General features: G+C 46.9%; 1 protein-coding gene across 1 annotated transcript in view; it reads right to left on the bottom strand.

Moving 5' to 3' along the window:
- The window catches only part of USP24 (ubiquitin specific peptidase 24), a 74,084-nt gene extending 56,149 nt beyond the window's left edge, over positions 1-17,935 (bottom strand). The window contains exons 1-13 of the mRNA XM_018566601.1: positions 17,900-17,935; positions 17,503-17,668; positions 12,913-12,980; positions 9,685-9,828; positions 8,850-8,972; positions 8,738-8,773; positions 8,587-8,652; positions 7,328-7,393; positions 4,571-4,645; positions 3,669-3,827; positions 3,444-3,558; positions 1,871-1,974; positions 824-931 (exon numbers count right to left, since the gene is read on the bottom strand). Coding sequence (XP_018422103.1) covers positions 824-931; positions 1,871-1,974; positions 3,444-3,558; positions 3,669-3,827; positions 4,571-4,645; positions 7,328-7,393; positions 8,587-8,652; positions 8,738-8,773; positions 8,850-8,972; positions 9,685-9,828; positions 12,913-12,980; positions 17,503-17,668; positions 17,900-17,935 — 1,266 coding nt within the window. The remainder of the gene's footprint in view (positions 1-823; positions 932-1,870; positions 1,975-3,443; positions 3,559-3,668; positions 3,828-4,570; positions 4,646-7,327; positions 7,394-8,586; positions 8,653-8,737; positions 8,774-8,849; positions 8,973-9,684; positions 9,829-12,912; positions 12,981-17,502; positions 17,669-17,899) is intronic.
- Positions 17,936-18,782: the final 847 nt, after the last annotated feature.

Below are 18,782 nucleotides of genomic sequence, written 5' to 3'. Positions count from 1 at the left end.
TCGGTATCAAGCACAAGTATAGATTTTTTCTCCCCGTTACTCGCTGACACTGAGTACCGGTGCTGTGTGTGCCCTTTTGCAGGAAATCGGGCGGTGGATCATGACCTGTAGCAAAGCTTCCTGATTGCCTGTGAAGCCGGTGTTCAAGTGAAACACCGGCTTCACTTGCCGAGGCTGTCTGGCTTCCTGACCAATCAGGAAGCCAGGCAGCATGTCATGAGGTGCCGTCCGGCTTCCTGATTTGTCAGGAACCCACGCTGCCTTGCAACAAGTGAAGCCGGCTTCTTAGCCAATCAGGAAGCCGGGACGCGAGCCATGAGGTGCCATCCGACTTCCCGATTGGTTAGGAAGCCGGCTCCTTGCTCCATCGGCACAGCCGGTCCCGGAGGTAAGTATGGGAGCATTTGGGCAACTACGTGCACTCGCCCAAATACTCGGTTTTGGCACAGATACCAGTATCAGAGAAGCCCTACTAATTTGTATTAAGACTGTAGCTCTTCACCAGAGTGAGCTTGGAGTGGTGGCTACTTTACAATACACACAGGGACCATGGGGAACACAAGTAGCCCCCCTCCAGAAAGGAGGACAGTGTCAGAGATCATTTGAGGATCTACAGCCGAGTGATACACAAATGAGATACATTGTTGTTGATTTACGGGAACTTGAATGTATTTTTGAGATTTAACTCCTGAGTTTAGTGTCACTTTAAACAGACCAACAAATCTGCTGCATTATGCGAAGCAAAGGTCAGAAGTACAAATCTGTCCAGAAAACGTCTCCGCTGATCTCGGCCGGCCGATATCCCAAATCCTAGTAACATTACCTTTTGAATCAGCACAAAGAGGTGGTTTAGTTGATCCGGGTTGAACTTCACAGCTGCGGCTGCGATAATAGTATGAATGTTTTCGATCACAGTGGATGACTGCCCTGACTGGGGAAAGACGACAAGTGTTAGAAGCTTTAACAGGTAACAAATGTAACCCTTTCCTTTCGGCTGTATGCATACATGTTGCATTACAGCGGTAGACCTTATCCTGTACTTCCACATATATGAATCACTGTTATGTGCTATAAAATGTACTAAATTGCGTGTCCCCAGCACTGTGCAAGGGCTGTCAAGACTTCTCCGGGTCAGAATGATGGTCCGGAGCCAGTAGGACAGGCTCACAATCACGTGATCACAGTCAAGCACACTGAGCACACTGAGCACACTGATCACATGATCACATGATCACATGATCACATGATCACATGATCACATGATCAAAAAGCCCATGAAATCCCTCCCCTCCGGCACTATTGATACCGGGCCCTCATACTCCACAAATAATAAATAATGGACACAGAAGTGATATCCCCATGCACATCAGGAGTAGGGGGAATTCATTTCAGGTTGCTTTTTGGAGGCGGGTCATGGTAATGACAAGAAACATACAGGTAACATTTTATTTTTACGATTTTGGGCAGGTTTTCCTTTGATAATGAAACTAATTCAGGAGATCCCCATTACCATATAGCACCAGATAAAGGCTCAATTTTGTCCTAATATAAAGGGGGGGGGGGGGGGAATTGATCAAAACTGGAGCAGACGCCTATGGCAACCAATCAGCTCCTCTCTTCAGTCTGTTCAATTAAGCTTTGAAAATAAAAAGGTGGATGCCGATTGGTTGCTATGCACAGCTCCTCCAGTTTTGATGAATTCCCCTCATACAGTTTTAGTAACATGCCAAAGTTGCAAAACTGGGTTCGGGCATAATAAATGCTATTTATATGTTTACAGTGAAACTTCTGCTCTACATATAACATACATATAACATACAATAATAAAGGAAAGTTGTGCGTCTATTACTGCCTCAGAAACGTCTCTCACCTGTATCTTCCAGATTTTGGAAAGTTCGTCCAAGGACAATTTACTTCCAAGCAGTTCAATGATTCCCTTTATCCGGTCACAGTACTGTGCCTGGTCAATGTTTCCTGAAATAGGAAATCACCAATAAGCTTATACAGTCCTCTCTGGAGTTCATCGACATTTAACTTATAAAGCCAAACTTTTGACAAATTGTTTTTTTTTTATTGCAAGGAAAAATAATTCTTATAGATTGCTTTTTATCAAATCCTATAGAAACTCATCAGCTGCTGCAAGATGCCTCAATTAACCTCAACTACAAATCACTGGGAAGCACTACATGGGAAGCACTGCATGTATAAGTAATGCTTTTTTCCCCCTCATATCACTATAGGTTGAATTCGATGGACATGTGTATTTTTTTTCAACCTGACTAACTATGCAACTATGAGTAAGGGCCGGTTCACATCACCAGCAGTGCGTTCCAGAGCGGTCAGCCTCTGGAACGCACTGTATCGCAACCCGGCCGCCTCCCTGCATTCAGGAGTGGAAGTCAATGGCAACACAGCCACGCCCCCCCCCCTCCCGCAGTGCGATCACCCGCGTGGCACATTGGTGCCTGCATTGTGGCCCAGTGTGATGTGCAAAAATAGTGCATGCAAAATTTTTGCAGATCACACTGGACCGGAAATGCAGGAACTAATGGGCCACGTGTTTGGGTGCAGGTAATCACACTGTGGGCGGCGGGGGGGGCGTGGCAGAGGTGCCATTGCAGTCAATGCACCAACACGCCCCCTCCTGCCCATGAAAACAGGGCGCCGGCTGGGTTGCGGTACAGTGCTCTGGAACGCACTATTTGTGGTGTGAACTGGTCCTAAACCTGTCTGCCCACATGTACATTCAAAGCTGAAGTTTATTCCGCTTATATCTGGCATTTCCTGGTTCCTCCATGCCCCCTCCATTACCATGTTGAGCTTTTTAAATAAAACTTTTCCATTTTCATTACATAGCATATTTTAGACCCAGTAACATCATCAATGAGTTTCTGTGCTACTCTATGCAATGCAGGCAGAGTATGGCCAGCATAGTACTGTTGGAGGGGCCAGCAGAGTACTGTACATAGTATTACATCCCCGCAGCCTACGTCAGTATTGCTGGCAAGCAGCAGATTGCCATCGATTTCCACATACACCTACAAGAGCTTTAAGACCTGGAGATTCTCTTTTAAAGAGCCAGTAAAAAAGTTTGGAGGACACTGGGCTATCCGCCACAACACTCCTCCTCTACCATAAGGCTCCATCCACACTGGGGCGCTTCGGCCGCGTGGATCTGCAGTCATGAACGATCCCATACATTGCTATGGGGAGCGCCCATGCAACCGCACGGCTCAGTGCAATCCAAACCACCCCCTGCACTATCTTTGGGTTAGTGTTTTGGGCGTTTTTAATTGCGTTCCAGCACTGAAATGCAATGAAAAGCTTCCAAAACCTCCCTGAAATCAATCTGCAGCCGCCCTGATCCGCAGCCGCCATGGTATGAATGGGCTATAACACATGGCAAGTTTCAATACATTTTATAAGTCGAGTGAAACGCGGACCTTCCAGTGCTATTGAAAGTACAGAGTTTTCCACCAGCCAATCCAGGAGTCGGTCGGTATCTATGGCGTTCTTCACAGATTTTGATAAAGTGCTGTCCTCTATTAATTTGGTTACCTGGAGGAAAAAGGAACAGAAGGCGTTCATCATAAAGCCACAGAAAGGTGCACTGTTCATTGGGGTGGGAATGCGGCAGAAAGACACATTTCACGTGGCGGCAGACTTACTTCTTTAAGAGAATTCATCTTTGCGCTGAAGTGAGGAGATTTCAGCATTCGAAGTAAGATCTCCAGCCTGAGATCGTCCACCGCATTCACCAAGTCCGGCTGGAAGCGCATGCACAGCAGCTTAATGGCAGACAGGAGCTCGGGGATACTGACTAACCTCTGCAGGATGGAAGAAGAATTACTGGGGATTAACAAAGGCTGCATTGGCAGAAAGAACCTCCATCTTCTGGAAAAGCTGCTCTGGCAGGTGATGTACACGTAATGATGCAGGTAATGTACAAGCCTGGACCTCTCAAGAGGAAGTACAAGAAACCAGAAGATGCCCTAATTGGGGTCCCACACCAACCCCATAAACAGATGCAGGACCCCACTTCAACTCCACAATCAAATGTGGGGCCCTCTCTGACCTTGTGTACAGTGTTTGTTGGACCCATGTCCAGCTGTACAATATTTATCAGACTAAAGCTGGCCATACACTATGTGCATTTTGCACAGTGGGTTCAGCTGTGGGCACCCTTCCATCTGTCATCCCTCGATCAGATGATAGGAGCTGGATTGAAACTCTTTGGCCTAACGAACCTTGCAGCCAATCCGCTGTCAGAATACAATGAAAACAGCGGGGGAAGAAAACATTACAGATTCTGCTATATTTTCTTGGTTCGGCCCGCAGGTGGTAAAGTATATGGCCAGTTTAACTGTACATTATGGGGACCCGTACAATACCAGATGCACCAGCAGGTGGCACTACAGGTAACAGAAAAAAAAAGTGCTGCTCTGGGCCCAGTAAAAACCCAAGCACTGTGCAGGCAGACAATGCTTTGAGCTTCAAGCAAACAGGATTTACAATCTACCTGTAACTCATATATAAAAGCGAGAGTCCACGCAGATTAATGTAACCATACCTTATCCTTCAGATCCTTCTCTTCCACATTCTGCACGTACTTTATCATCTTATGAATAACATGATCCAGCATTGGCTGATGGGTAAGAAGTAAAATTATTTTAATATTTTAAAAGCCGCAATGTTATAAACAAAGCTTTAATCCAGTAATGGGTTTGGTACGTTCAATAGATACAGCTAGCGCAATTGCTTTTTATGTTGGCGTCCCATTATGTTGTGCACACCATAAAACAACCTTTACATGGAAGTACAAGCACTGCGAGTGAATCAAGCTCTATTGCAAACACACAGTGCTGCCATATTAGCACATAGTAGGAAATAAGGGTTGGGGGAGACTCACTGACACAGCATACAGGAGGGGAGAATGGGGAGAGGTCAGGGAACTAACACAGAAAAGCACGAAAAAGCAACGTTGAATAGTGGTGTCACAATGCATATATAGTCTTTACAGGAGTATATGAACAGAACTGCAGATACCTAGGTAGGTTAAATGGCCTACATATATGCATTTTAATGCTGAATTTAGCATTTTTTAACTTAAGATAACTAAGGGGTAACCTTTTTATCCTATAGCTATCTTTAGGGTCATGGGAGGACATATACTAACCTCCTCCTGTGACCCAACCTCAGTATATAGCGAGCTATTGCCCGCTCTATACTGAGATCAGCGCAGCAGGGACGGATCACGACAATACTGTCGAGAGCCACCCAGCTGGCTGATTGACACCGGGCTCTGCCTATCTAGAGGAGGAGCTAGCTAAGCCCTCCCCCGTCCGTTCCTCCAGTCAGCGCTAGAGGATCGAGCAAGCGACGGTATGTGTTCACTCACTTCCCGATCAATAGAGCCGACGTGTGACAGTTTCAATGTCACACGTCAGCTCTATGAGGTGTAAAATCACTCACCTCATAGTTCTCCTTTAAAGGAGAACTATTGGGAGAGCAAAATATACTCTTTCCAGTACTTAAAGCCGGTTGTGGGACATTGCAGCTGTCACACACCAGCTCTATAGATTGAGAGCTGACCGATCACAAAGCTCACAGCATCTCCCTGCAGAGAACGATGCCCGTCAGTCACCACTCCCCGCGAGGATTCCCTCCTCTCCTTGCTCCTCCAGCACTCATTGGAGGTACAGACAGGGCAGGGGGCGGGCACTGCTGGCTGTATCTCCACAGAGGCAGAGCCAGCTGTCAATCAGGCAGCGGGTGGATAACAACAATATTGTCGGGATCCTTTCTGTCCTTTTCCCCCCCCCCCCCCCCCATTTGGCTATAGTTCTCTTTTAAGCTTTATTAGCAACGCACATTAGCCATTAACGTCGCCGGAAACTAAACTAAACCTCAACTATTTGACATGAAAAAACATTGCAGAACCCCCATGTAGTATCTATACATTGATGCAGGTGCTCAGCCATGGTATATAGATGCATGCGCTCAGCCATGGTATATAGATGCATGCGCTCAGCCATGGTATATAGATGCTTGTGCTCAGCCATGGTATATAGATGCTTGTGCTCAGCCATGGTATATAGATGCATGTGCTCAGCCATGGTATATAGATGCATGTGCTCAGCCATGGTATATAGATGCATGTGCTCAGCCATGGTATATAGATGCATGTGCTCAGCCATGGTATATAGATGCATGTGCTCAGCCATGGTATATAGATGCATGTGCTCAGCCATGGTATATAGATGCATGTGCTCAGCCATGGTATATAGATGCTTGTGCTCAGCCATGGTATATAGATGCTTGTGCTCAGCCATGGTATATAGATGCATGTGCTCAGCCATGGTATATAGATGCATGTGCTCAGCCATGGTATATAGATGCATGTGCTCAGCCATGGTATATAGATGCATGTGCTCAGCCATGGTATATAGATGCATGTGCTCAGCCATGGTATATAGATGCATGTGCTCAGCCATGGTATATAGATGCATGTGCTCAGCCATGGTATATAGATGCATGTGCTCAGCCATGGTATATAGATGCATGTGCTCAGCCATGGTATATAGATGCATGTGCTCAGCCATGGTATATAGATGCATGTGCTCAGCCATGGTATATAGATGCATGTGCTCAGCCATGGTATATAGATGCATGTGCTCAGCCATGGTATATAGATGCATGTGCTCAGCCATGGTATATAGATGCATGTGCTCAGCCATGGTATATAGATGCATGTGCTCAGCCATGGTATATAGATGCATGTGCTCAGCCATGGTATATAGATGCATGTGCTCAGCCATGGTATATAGATGCATGTGCTCAGCCATGGTATATAGATGCATGTGCTCAGCCATGGTATATAGATGCTTGTGCTCAGCCATGGTATATAGATGCATGTGCTCAGCCATGGTATATAGATGCATGTGCTCAGCCATGGTATATAGATGCATGTGCTCAGCCATGGTATATAGATGCATGTGCTCAGCCATGGTATATAGATGCATGTGCTCAGCCATGGTATATAGATGCTTGTGCTCAGCCATGGTATATAGATGCTTGTGCTCAGCCATGGTACATAGATGCATGTGCTCAGCCATGGTATATAGATGCTTGTGCTCAGCCATGGTATATAGATGCAGGTGCTCAGCCATGGTATATAGATGCATCTGTTCAGCAGTTGCACTTCTACTACTTGATAAACAGACGGTCACTAAAACGATGTTCTAACATTTCCTTCATTAAAAAAAATAAAAATGAATGTCTTAAAACAAACACATTAAAGTAAAAACCCCCATTATAGATCTGCTACCTGTACAGTAGAGGAATTAAGGTATTCTGCGCACACTCCCAGGGGCTGAACCAGCGCCGACACTGCCTGGTAGAAATAAAAACATGACATGTTACAGTCTCAGGAGTTCAGACTGGAATAGTTACATACGCATTAGGGTACCCCAAGACAGACAAAAGGGGCTCCTTCATGCACACATATTCATGCAATCATGTAACAGCAGTGCAATGCATAAAATCATGTACATACAGGACAGGAGCGTCAGTTAATGCTGAACTCCGGGATCAGCAAACTTAGTCTAAATACAAGAGTCAGGAGTATTTTTCCATGAATCTAGGTGAGCTTTGTGCATTTCTTCAAGATCTGTCCAGTGTGAAACTTGGAGCTTCCTGTTATAAAGACCGCTCACTGCTGCTCTCTCTCCTTGTGCAGGGTGACTGGTCTTGTCTCCGCCCCCTCCTGTAGTTTTCTGAAGGCAGCCTGTAGTGGGTAGGGCCTGCTGGGCCTCTCCCACAGCTCTGCTCTCTGCACAGGATATATACAGCACAGTGATGCATTATTTGTGGCTACTGAAATACATATTTGTAAATGAAGGTTTCTGTTCCCAGAGTTTAGATTTAATGTTCACATCAAACGCCAGAATCAGAAAAAGATATGATCTCAGTGGTTTTGACTGCTGCATTATTTTTGGATCCAGTTTGGTTTGATTATATCTGTTACTGCTGATTGCCTTTTCACACACAACACTCCACATGGACATAGGCCCAAGCTCGGCAGGCTCCCTAAATATAGCACGCTCCCTCTAACTTTCTGTATACAAACCTTTGTTTAGATCTGTCTTTGGTCCTATAACCATGTGCTGAGGGGTCTCCGCTTCTCCATTCGGTGGCAATCCTCAGGCCCAGTCACACCAGCAAGAGTGCGTTCCAGTGTGTTCGGCCTCTGGAATGCACTCTTGATGGTGAGACAGGGCCCTCAATGATGCAGAGCACAGCACTTATGTATTGATATGGCCACAAGTCTCTGCATCGTTCCACTGTGAACTTAGGGTGGCTTGATGACGCAGGGAGTAGGTCCTTGATACCTTGGGCTCACAGAAAGGGGGTTAAAAGAGGGTGGGCATCACTGACCCACCCCAAGAGGAGCCGAGGCTGTGCCTTTTGGTAACACAACAGTAAGATTATTGTGTTATAGTTCTAAAATTTAGGATACAGCAAAGCAGACAAAATTAAAACACGTTTTAAATTCTTATCTAGGAGGGAACAATAAATGCGTCTTACCCCAAGTTCTATATTGTCAGCATTCAACTTGGACTGAATAGCAGATAATCCACCCAGCTCTCCAAACTAGAGGGGAAAAAAGAGACAATTGACATTCCATTCCAAAAGACCAATAAAAACGTCAGTTTCTGATCGTGTGTAAAAGTCTTACCCTGTTCACCAGATCCACCAGCCAACCGTGAGGCTCCTGAGAGACACAAGAAATGACATCAGCATCCGCTAATCGTGACACATCAATACAGAACAAGATGGACACCTCTCACCTTCTGAAGGGTGCTCGCTGGCGATAAGGCATATGTATTCCCCTCTCCGAACACATCCGCCCAGTTCTTCTGGCTCATCTTCATCCGGTTCTTGAAATGGTATTCGTTATCAGGATTAAAAGCCTAAAACGACATAAAATTTCATTTAGCAAGATGACAGACATTTTCATGATCCCGCCAATGGCATCCATATTTTATTAATCATTTGACTTTGGCACTGCTTGTATGTGCTGAAGGGTCAGGGATCTGCGATTTTGCTGCCAATCTGAGAATCTTTTGATACAGTTGCATGAGAAAACCCATGTGGCAAGGTGACAATGCATGATCATAATTGGGAGGCAGGGACAAAGTGTTGTCACCCTATAGCAGTAGAGGATTTAACAAGGACCTTCAGGACAGGATCATCAGGGATCATTTAGATGAAAATGGCAGATTTTAAAAACATCAAAACTTACATTTGAAATGATACAAGTAAAAGATTACATAAGATTTTAGCGATTGGGGTTTACAAATTCTTTAAGGTAACCCCTGCTGCTGTATTTCAATAAAATGGCGGCTACCCAGAGGCCCTTTCGGCACGTGTTAACTACACACATTTTCCAGGGAGCTAAAGCATCCCTACTCATACTCTGCTCCACTGAACCCAAGTGAGAAGTGTTATTGATCACTTTACAGGCTAATGCATTAGAGTGGAATAAAGCACTCCGTCCTTCCTGTGAATTGCCTGGAGCTCTTAATAAATAGCCAAGCCAGTAAACTGCCTGAGCTTTTAATGCAATTGCTTTAATGGAAGAGCCCGCCATGGACCGAAAACAGAAAAGTGTGCACACATTACCATTGTCAGCACGCCCAGCAGACCGGTGGGAATTGGCTCCTGCTTGATTCTTTCCCCCACCAGCTCAATCAGTAGCATCAGCATGTTGTAGATGCCCTCGTGGATCTCTGTGCCCCATTTGTGGACAGCGGTGGAGGTTAGCAACTTGAAAAGAAACGGAAAGTGGCGTCAGTCCAAGCGCAGAGCAATTAAACAATTGCATGTTATCGTAGAGTGCATTTGGGTCATCTAAGGCAGTCAGATCTCTCATTGTGAATGACATTTGGTGACATATTGCCACTCAGCTGGTCTGTCCAACTACTCCGGTGGGTGCTAGCACACGTTTAATGCTAAAATAAATCAGTGATTGCTTGTGCCTAGGCCGGCCGCAAAAATCAGTTTAATAATAAGCTCCAGACCATTGAAGTTCTCACTAGCAGCCCTTGGAAGTGCTATGTATGGCACAATCACTGTCACACCTGCACAAGCCTTGCAGCCTGAGATCACCTAAGACCTGCTGACCACTAGACCAGATTGACTGAGATTTGGTTAGGTCACCACTGCGCTGCTCACTGTTCTCCTTGCTGGAGAGGAAGCTGTATCTGAGGACCTGCAGTGCAAGGATCTCCCTGCTTTTGCTTTATTTATTCTTTGGTTCTGCGCTTCCTCCACATCTACTGCTTCTTGTTGGTCAATCATCACACCTCCAGCCATCACACCGCCAGCCATCACACCGCCAGCCATCACACCGCCAGCCATCACACCGCCAGCCATCACACCGCCAGCCATCACACCGCCAGCCATCACACCGCCAGCCATCACACCGCCAGCCATCACACCGCCAGCCATCACACCGCCAGCCATCACACCGCCAGCCATCACACCGCCAGCCATCACACCGCCAGCCATCACACCGCCAGCCATCACACCGCCAGCCATCACACCGCCAGCCATCACACCGCCAGCCATCACACCGCCAGCCATCACACCGCCAGCCATCACACCGCCAGCCATCAAGAGCAGCTTTCACCCGAGTGAGAAAAGTCCGGCCTCTACCAAGAATGGATACCTCCACACGCAGACAGTGCAGAACAAGACATGGTAAATCATTGACTGGGAAAAGATCGGCTGCAGGTAGACCACAGGCAATACTGGAGACTAGTCATTTGACTTGACCCTAATCCTAATTGCCTAGGACTCTGCTCGCTGTGAATGAACGCAGCTCCCACACAACAGGTCCACTTTAAATAGGTTTCAAAATTTCAAAGTGCTGTATGTCCCAGGGCATAAGTCACAGATCCAAGTCTTGGACACACTGACTTTAAGCTGAACATTTGCCAACATGTCCGATTCTCACAATGAGAATCTCTCCTTCCCTTCCCTTATCCTTTCTAATGACAAGTTACAGAAGTTAATAAGTAAATGAAAGCATTTGGGTCCGGCTCTGGGTAAATGACTCAGCCCAGGTGACTTTAATTAGAATGACAGAGGATACCAGCAATAGACTATTGTCTCTTTGTTGGAAGCAGTCAGAGTAGCATTATTAATGCCGTGTACAGTTTTATATTATCCTATAGGACAGATAAAATTCAGTATTGTATGTAAATATAGTCTAAAGCAGAGGTTCTCAACCTGCGTAATCTCAGGAGCCACATTTGTCCTTGGTCATTAAGTTATGATCCAAGTTGCACCTCTTTGAAACACGTCACTGCGGTACCACGCGTTCCGGTGCGGACGATCAAACTGTGGGTGGGAGGTGTGTGTGTGTGTGGGGTGCCATACAAATGAATGGCAATGCGAAACACCTACCATACCAGAATGTGTGATTTTGCATGGTACAGTGCGTAAATTGCACGGGACTGTGTGATTAACTCACTGTAATAGTGTGAATGGGCCCTCAAAAAACACTGACAGACACAACCACAGACACATTCTCACACACTCCCCCCATTTCTAAGATCCACCCATTCTCCCTATCGTACAAGTACTGGAGTGGATCCTCAGCCTGGGGTCCAGTGTGGGTTGCTGTGCTATGACTGATCTCCATCCATACGTGCATTGTTTGTACAGCTCCCTTATGCACCCTGTAGAGGTGCCGGGAGCCAGAATGTGACGTCACTCCGGTCCACGAACCTCTACAGGACTTGAGGGAGCTGTAAGGAATAGACGTATGGATGGAGCTCCCTCACGGCCAAAGCCCCATCCCACCCAACCTCAATCTGACACTTGACAACTTATTTTGAATGGCTGCTTGGCGTGAGAACTGACAGTGCTGCGCTAGGGGGGAGGGGGCTGAGGAGCCTCTAACCTAGAAAAGTGGCAGGCATGCGGTGACCCACTGAACAAGGGTTTGCGACCCACTTTTGGGTCACGACCCACCAGTTGAGAACCAAGGGTCTAAAGATATGATTGCAACCACAACACCATCACAACACAACCCATGTGGACACCAAGCATCATCCCTATCATGCCAAACAACCCACATGGGCAATGAGCAGCACACCTTACTGACACCAAGTCACACCACTAGCATGGCAAACCACGAAGGACACCACACCACGTCCCTATAATACCAAACAACCCACACACCTTGCTGACAGCAAGTCACACCCCTAGCATGGCAAACCACCAAAAAGGACACCAAACCACAACACATTATCTCAAATAACCCACAAGGGCATCAAACCACAACCCTTACTGACACCAAACCATACACCGATCACGTCAAACAATCCTCAAAACACCAAATCATACCCCTTACTGACACCAAACCACATTCTTATGTCCAACACCCAACAAGGGCATCAATTCTCCACACCCATATCATGTGAAACAACCCACAACAACAACAAACCACACACGTTAGCATGGCAAACCACCAAGGACACCACAACCCCCATCATGTCAAGTTACCAACAAAGCCACCAAACCACAATCCATATTCATACAAGGGCAACCCACAACCCGTACTGACACCAAACCACACATCCTATCATGTCAAACAACCCACAAAGACACCACCCAATCACTTCCCCATAGTGTCAAACACCCAACAAGGGCATCAATTCCCCACACCTCTTTTTATGTCAAAACCACACTGAATCCAATCCACTTTCCAACTTATGTCACACAAACAACAAAACCTTCTCCAATGATGTACAATAACCACACCGTATGTGCCCTCATCCCAGCTCCCACCACCACCACACGTCAACCATAATGACCGAACCCTTAAGTTATCCTAGTTACCTTTTTAAAAGCTTCCGGCATACATCGGTCCATAAACCTTTTGCAGCTTTCATCAGAATCTGAAAGACCTGAGAGAAGAAAACAGCACATTTATATACATTGTCAAACATAATACACAATACACACTTCATGAAGTGAAGCATTCATTTGGGTCTTTTCTATCTGCCTAAAGTTCAGCTTCAAAGAGACCCTGTCTCGCCCCTGGCTTCCTGATTGGTCGGGAAACTGGCTCCATGCTTCATCACCTGGTGATGGAGCATGGAAACGGCTTCCCAGCTAATTGGGAAGCTGGGCGGTGAGTCATTACCAATCCCGCCCGGCTTGCTTAAAAGGAGAACTAAGGGGTTAAGGCTTTTCCCCATAGTTCTCCTTAGGGTAACGGGAGGACACAAACTAGCGTCCTCCCATCACCCTAGGCTCAGTATATAGGGAGCTACAGCTCCCTATATACTGAGACGCCGCAGCCGGAGCGGATCCCGACAATTGTGCTGGGATCCGCCCAGCTGCGTGAGTGACAGTTGGCTCTGCCTATCTAGAGGCAGAGCCAGCTGTACCCGCCCCCTCCCCCGTCCGTTCCGTCAGTCAGCGCTGGCAGATCGGAGCGGGGAGCGGGGAATCCAGCCCCTCCCCTGTATCGGTACTCGATACAGAAAAGCCGGTATCGGTGCATCGCTGCTAAACATAAATACCGGTAATAAATAAATATAGATAGATTAGAATTGAAACATTGTCTGGCCACCGGGTGTCTAAACCCCTCAGGATATTTACAATGAGACCCCGTTCACACTGAGCGGTTTGTCGCGCATATTTCCGCTCAATGTAGCTCGTCCAATGCATTTCAATGGAGCTGTTCACATCTCACAGCTTAATGTCGCCTGTGGCTCGTCGCTCAAGCTTTTAGCTCGAACATGACCTATTTTTCGGCGGATGTCACGCGATTTGGCCCCAATAGATTTAATGGTGTCGCTCAATGTTGCACATTACCGGCGATATTGCACGACCTTGTCGCGCGATATCGCACTACAGAAGTGTCATTTTTGCACAGCAATATGGAAGGAAGGAATGAGGTAACATCATGAACTCTTTTGATTGGTTACAGCCCAATGTAGCAGCGACGAAGTCCCTCCCAAAAGTCGTGCTACGTAGCGCGCATAAATGTGCAAAGAAGCTCATGTCGCCGAGCTTGAAAACGCGCGATTTTTCATGTTGCTCAGTGTGAATGGGGTCTAAAAACCCTCCTCTGTGTTGTTATCCCTCACTAGATGTCCTTAGTCTTCTGGAAGACTGAACACAGAGTACAGAGTTATGGACTCATCGTCTGAGGGGGGGTCACCATAGTGCTCTGCACTCAGGATAATAAGGTACAAAGCAGCGCCGACATTCACACCAGCGCTGCTCTCTGCATCAAGGGCGGGCAAGCATCGAAAATCAGGCGAAGAAGACCTTTCACATCCTGAAGAGATACAGGAAATGCTCAATATTAAGCCCTTAAAATCCCTAGTAAAAGGTCTGAAGATCTGTCACTTTAAGGGAAACCAGCAAGCAGAATATAACAAGCATCTATAAAAGATTCATAATATAATGGCAGGTTGTTATTATATAACACGGCTGAAATCAGACACATTATTGTCAAGTGAGAGGACGCTGATAACAGCCAGGCAGCTTCAATAAGCTGTCTATTGTCTGCGCTCGCGGCTGCTGCAATAAACAAAGAAAGGACGAGTTTCTTTTATTTACATTTATTTAAAGCAGAATAGACAACCCGTGAAATACATATAAAGAGCCATTACACCCAATAAAGAATTTGCATTTGTGTCTATGAAGTTTGAGTTTTACACCCGAGTGTAATCTGCTGCATTTGAAGTGCATGTACATGCCAACAAATGGACTCTATTTGCTCCCTTTTGGTCTGTTAAATATTCCACTGCAAGTTATTTGTTATATTTATTTGTTCTATAAGTGCAAGGGATATTTCTTGATCCTGCCAGGGAGGAGGCGGTGGTGGAAGGGAGGAGATGAGGGAGGAGGTGGTGGAAGGGAGGAGATGAGGGAGGAGGTGGTGGAAGGGAGGAGATGAGGGAGGAGATGGTGGAAGGGAGGAGATAAGTAGGGATGCACCGATACTAGTATCGGTATCGATACCAAGTATGTGGGTGAGTACTCGTACTCGCCCAAATGCTCCGATACGTAGCACGTGTATCAGGAAGGTTTCCTGATTGGCCAGGAAACGGCTCCATGCTCTCTCGTCACTTGTGATGAGATAGCATGGAGCCAACTTCCCGGCCAATCAGGAAGCTGGGTAGCATGCAATGAAGCGCTGCCCGGCTTCCCGATTGGTCAGGAAGCTAGCAAATCCGGAAGCCAGGCGCCGTGTAATGACGCAGCGCCCGGCATTCTGACTGGTCGGGAAGCCGGCGTCATGCTCCCTCGTCATCTCATGAATCATAATATTAAGAAAGTGACCTTAAAGCATTAGTCTGTATTGCTTTAGAAAAAATGTGACCTGTCCCTTTAAGAAAAAGTATCAGTAATTGGTATCTGCGAGTACTAGATCAAAAGTATTGGTACTCGGTCTTAAAAAAATGGTATCGGTGCATCCCTAGAGATAAGGTAGAGAAGGGGGCAGAGATGAAAAGGTGGAGCAAGAAGGATATGGGGGAGGGTCTGTGTTCTTTGTAATCAAACAGCAATAAGGTAGGCGGGGCTGACACCACATGCTTAGGAATTCAGAGCCGTTTTGTCATGTCATATATGGCCCATAACACACACACACACACACACACACACACACACACACGTTGCAATGACAAAAATAAATGCGGCATCAATACAGACGGTTCTTTTCTTTCTAAAACTTATGCCAGAGAGGAGTCGGCTGATTAGGAAGAAAGTTGGGAAAAATCCTGCTCGCATAATTAACGCCTTCCGTTCCAGCATATTGTCACATTTAGAGAATGCAAATCTCATCAATTATTACATGATTGTGTTCTAGTAAACAGGTTACAGAAGGGGCGCCATTACTCCCAAGGTAAAGGGGTTAGGATGTGACATGTAAGTAGTTTATTGATACAATAGCACTACAAGTTCATGTCCAAATTTAAGGGATCTCATTGACTGTGGAGACGAACGCGCCGCTGCACAGATGATCTGAACAGCGGCGTGTTCGTCTTCAGACGCCAGTGAAAGCCAGCAGCAGAAGATCCCATAGCGACCCAGACGGCCCGCACAGCATCTGGCCAGGCCCCACTGTGCCCTGGGCCCCATAGCGACCGCCTGGGTCGCTATGGTGATTGTTACGCCACTGGACTGAAACTTAAAGCGGATTTCCAGTGATCAGGAATCCTATAAATGTCACCCCTTCCCCTCATCAATTATACTTATGTATCGCATTGATAAAGTCTTCAGAAATACAAAAAGTGGAGGTAAAACTCACAATCATGTCACCGATCCGTCCCTTCCCTCCCTCTAACATAGCTGGTGGTGGTGGGAGGAGAGGGGCTCACTAAACAAGGGACTACATGTCCCAAGTGTCTTGCCTGGTAGGGATGCACTGATACTAGTATTGGTGCAGATGCCAAGTATTTGGGCGAGTACTCTTGCTCTCCCAAATGCTCCGATGTCTAGCACGATACTTCCGTTATCAGGAAGCCAGGCAACGCATCATAACACGATGCCCGGCTTCCTGATTGGTTGGGAAGCTGGTCAATCAGGAAGCCGGGCGCTATGTAATGATTGCTGTGTCCTGATTGGCCAGAAAGCCGACTCCATGCTTTCTTGTCACCTAGTGATACAAGATGTAATAACTGAGGGATGAGTTGATGAAGGTCATAGCTCTGTGGTTGGGTGGTGGGAAAGGCTTCCCTGAAGAGATGAGTTTTCAGAGATTGTCTACAGACAGTAGGGGATAGTTGGACAGATTGTGGTAGGGAGTTCCAGAGGATGGGTGAGACTCTGGAGAAGTCCTGGAGATGAGCATGGAAGGGGGTGAAGAGGGAGCTGCAGAGTAGAAGGTCTAGGGAGGAATGGAGGGGACAGATTTGGTGATGGTCTGAGAAGAGATTGATGAAGTAGCTCGGAGTAGAGTTGTAGATGGCTTTGTATGTAGATAAAAGAGAACTATGGGGGTAACCTCCTTATGTCATAGTTCTCTTTAGGGTCACGGGGGACATATACTAAACCTCCTCCGGTGACCAAAAGCTCAGTATATAGCAAGCTATTGCCTGCTGTATACCGAGAGCGCCGCAGCCAGGACGGATCCCAACACTACTATTGAGACCCACCCAGCTGACTGATTGACAGCTGGCTCTGCCTATCTAAAGGCAGAGCCAGCTGTGCCCGCCCCCTCCCCCGTCCGTTCCAACAGTCAGCGCTGGAGGATCGTAGAGGGAATCCCTGCGGGGAGTGGTGACTGACAGTCACAGCTCTCTGCAGAGAGATGATCGGGAAGTGAGCAGGCGACGGTATGTGTTCACTGACTTCCCGATCTATAGAGCCGACCTGTGACAGTTTCAATGTCGCACGTCGGTTCTAACTGAGGATGGGTGGAAATGACTCCTCATAGTTCTCATAAGACATAAGTAGATAACTTACCGAGTTTCGCCAGGTAGGTGGAGGCTATTAAGCACTTGCCCAGGGACTCCTCCCGCTTGTAAGGGATGGACCAATGGTCGGTGAGAACCCGGCTCTCCAGTTCATACAGGTTCGTGGTGGGGAACTCAATACTTTCTCCAGAACAGTTCCCATTCTCATCATTCTTCTGAAATGGAGAGAGGAAAAAAAACTAAATATTAAAAGAAGTTCCCACAGTATGATGGGAGTTGTAACTGTCCAGGATAATAAGGTTAGACAATAAGATTCACCGTCTCATTCCCCCATTGTTAGACCGGCTGTGCGCGGCAAGACCGTAACTGCGCAATTCCACAGAATTCACCAACAAGTTCATAATGGGTATAGCAATGTTAGAGAACCTGTCAAGCGGTATACTTACCTGAAACAGGAGACAATCCATATCATTGCACCACATCCTCACAGTGGGTCACTTTGGGCTCACTCAGGAATGGTGGCAGTAGTTCCTCCTTGGGTGAAATGTTCCCCTTGAAGCTCCCCCCACCCCCACCCAAAATTTCCTCTTTCTAACTGATAGCACCCCAGTGCTACCTCTATTTGTGTGGTATTACCAAAGTGTGGCCCTCAGTAGACATAATGGGGCCCTTTCAGATGTATTCCAGTTGGTAGTAAAGCTCCAGCTGCATGTTGTGCATGTAAATGGCATCTAGAACATTCAACATCCCTTCAGTGTAGCCCAGAGACTGGCAGGTCTCTGTACTCTTTAGGCTAGCCCCCTGACTGGTTCTCTTTAAAGCAGTGGTTCCCAACCTTCCTAGGGCCAGAACCCCTTGGAAACATTTTCCAAGTTGTGGTGACCCCCAACGGTCACATTTCGGGATGCACCAATACGGGGGCCAGCCTGGGGCTCATGTAGTGTGCTGTTGGTACACACCTAGCCATAGTGGTCCATTGCTGTACATGAGAACCGGTGTTCTCTCACGTCACCTCCCCTCGATGTGTTACACCCACCCGCTCCACTCTCTCTGGTCCGCCCAGGCCGCCGCGCCATCTAGTGGCATGACTGGAGAACCAACACGGCTGCGCTAGTAGAGGGCTGAAGAGCCTTTCACCTAGCACAGCACAAGGCCCATTGCGACCCCCTTCAACTGTGGGTTAAGACTAACTTATGGGTCACTACCAACAGGTTGAGAACCACTGCTTCAAAATTAAGCAAATCCTTTTTTTGGGGGGATGGTGTAGAGGGGATAGAAGCTGGTCTCTCCCCTGATGAGACAACATGATGAGAAACCCAAACTTTTACA

The sequence above is a fragment of the Nanorana parkeri genome, unplaced genomic scaffold (genome assembly GCF_000935625.1).
Source record: "Nanorana parkeri isolate BGI_ZX_2015 unplaced genomic scaffold, ASM93562v1 scaffold962, whole genome shotgun sequence".
In the NCBI taxonomy this organism is placed as follows: Eukaryota; Metazoa; Chordata; class Amphibia; order Anura; family Dicroglossidae; genus Nanorana; species Nanorana parkeri.
The sequence above is the reverse complement of the archived record's forward strand: the minus strand, read 5'-3'. Positions and strand labels throughout refer to the sequence as shown.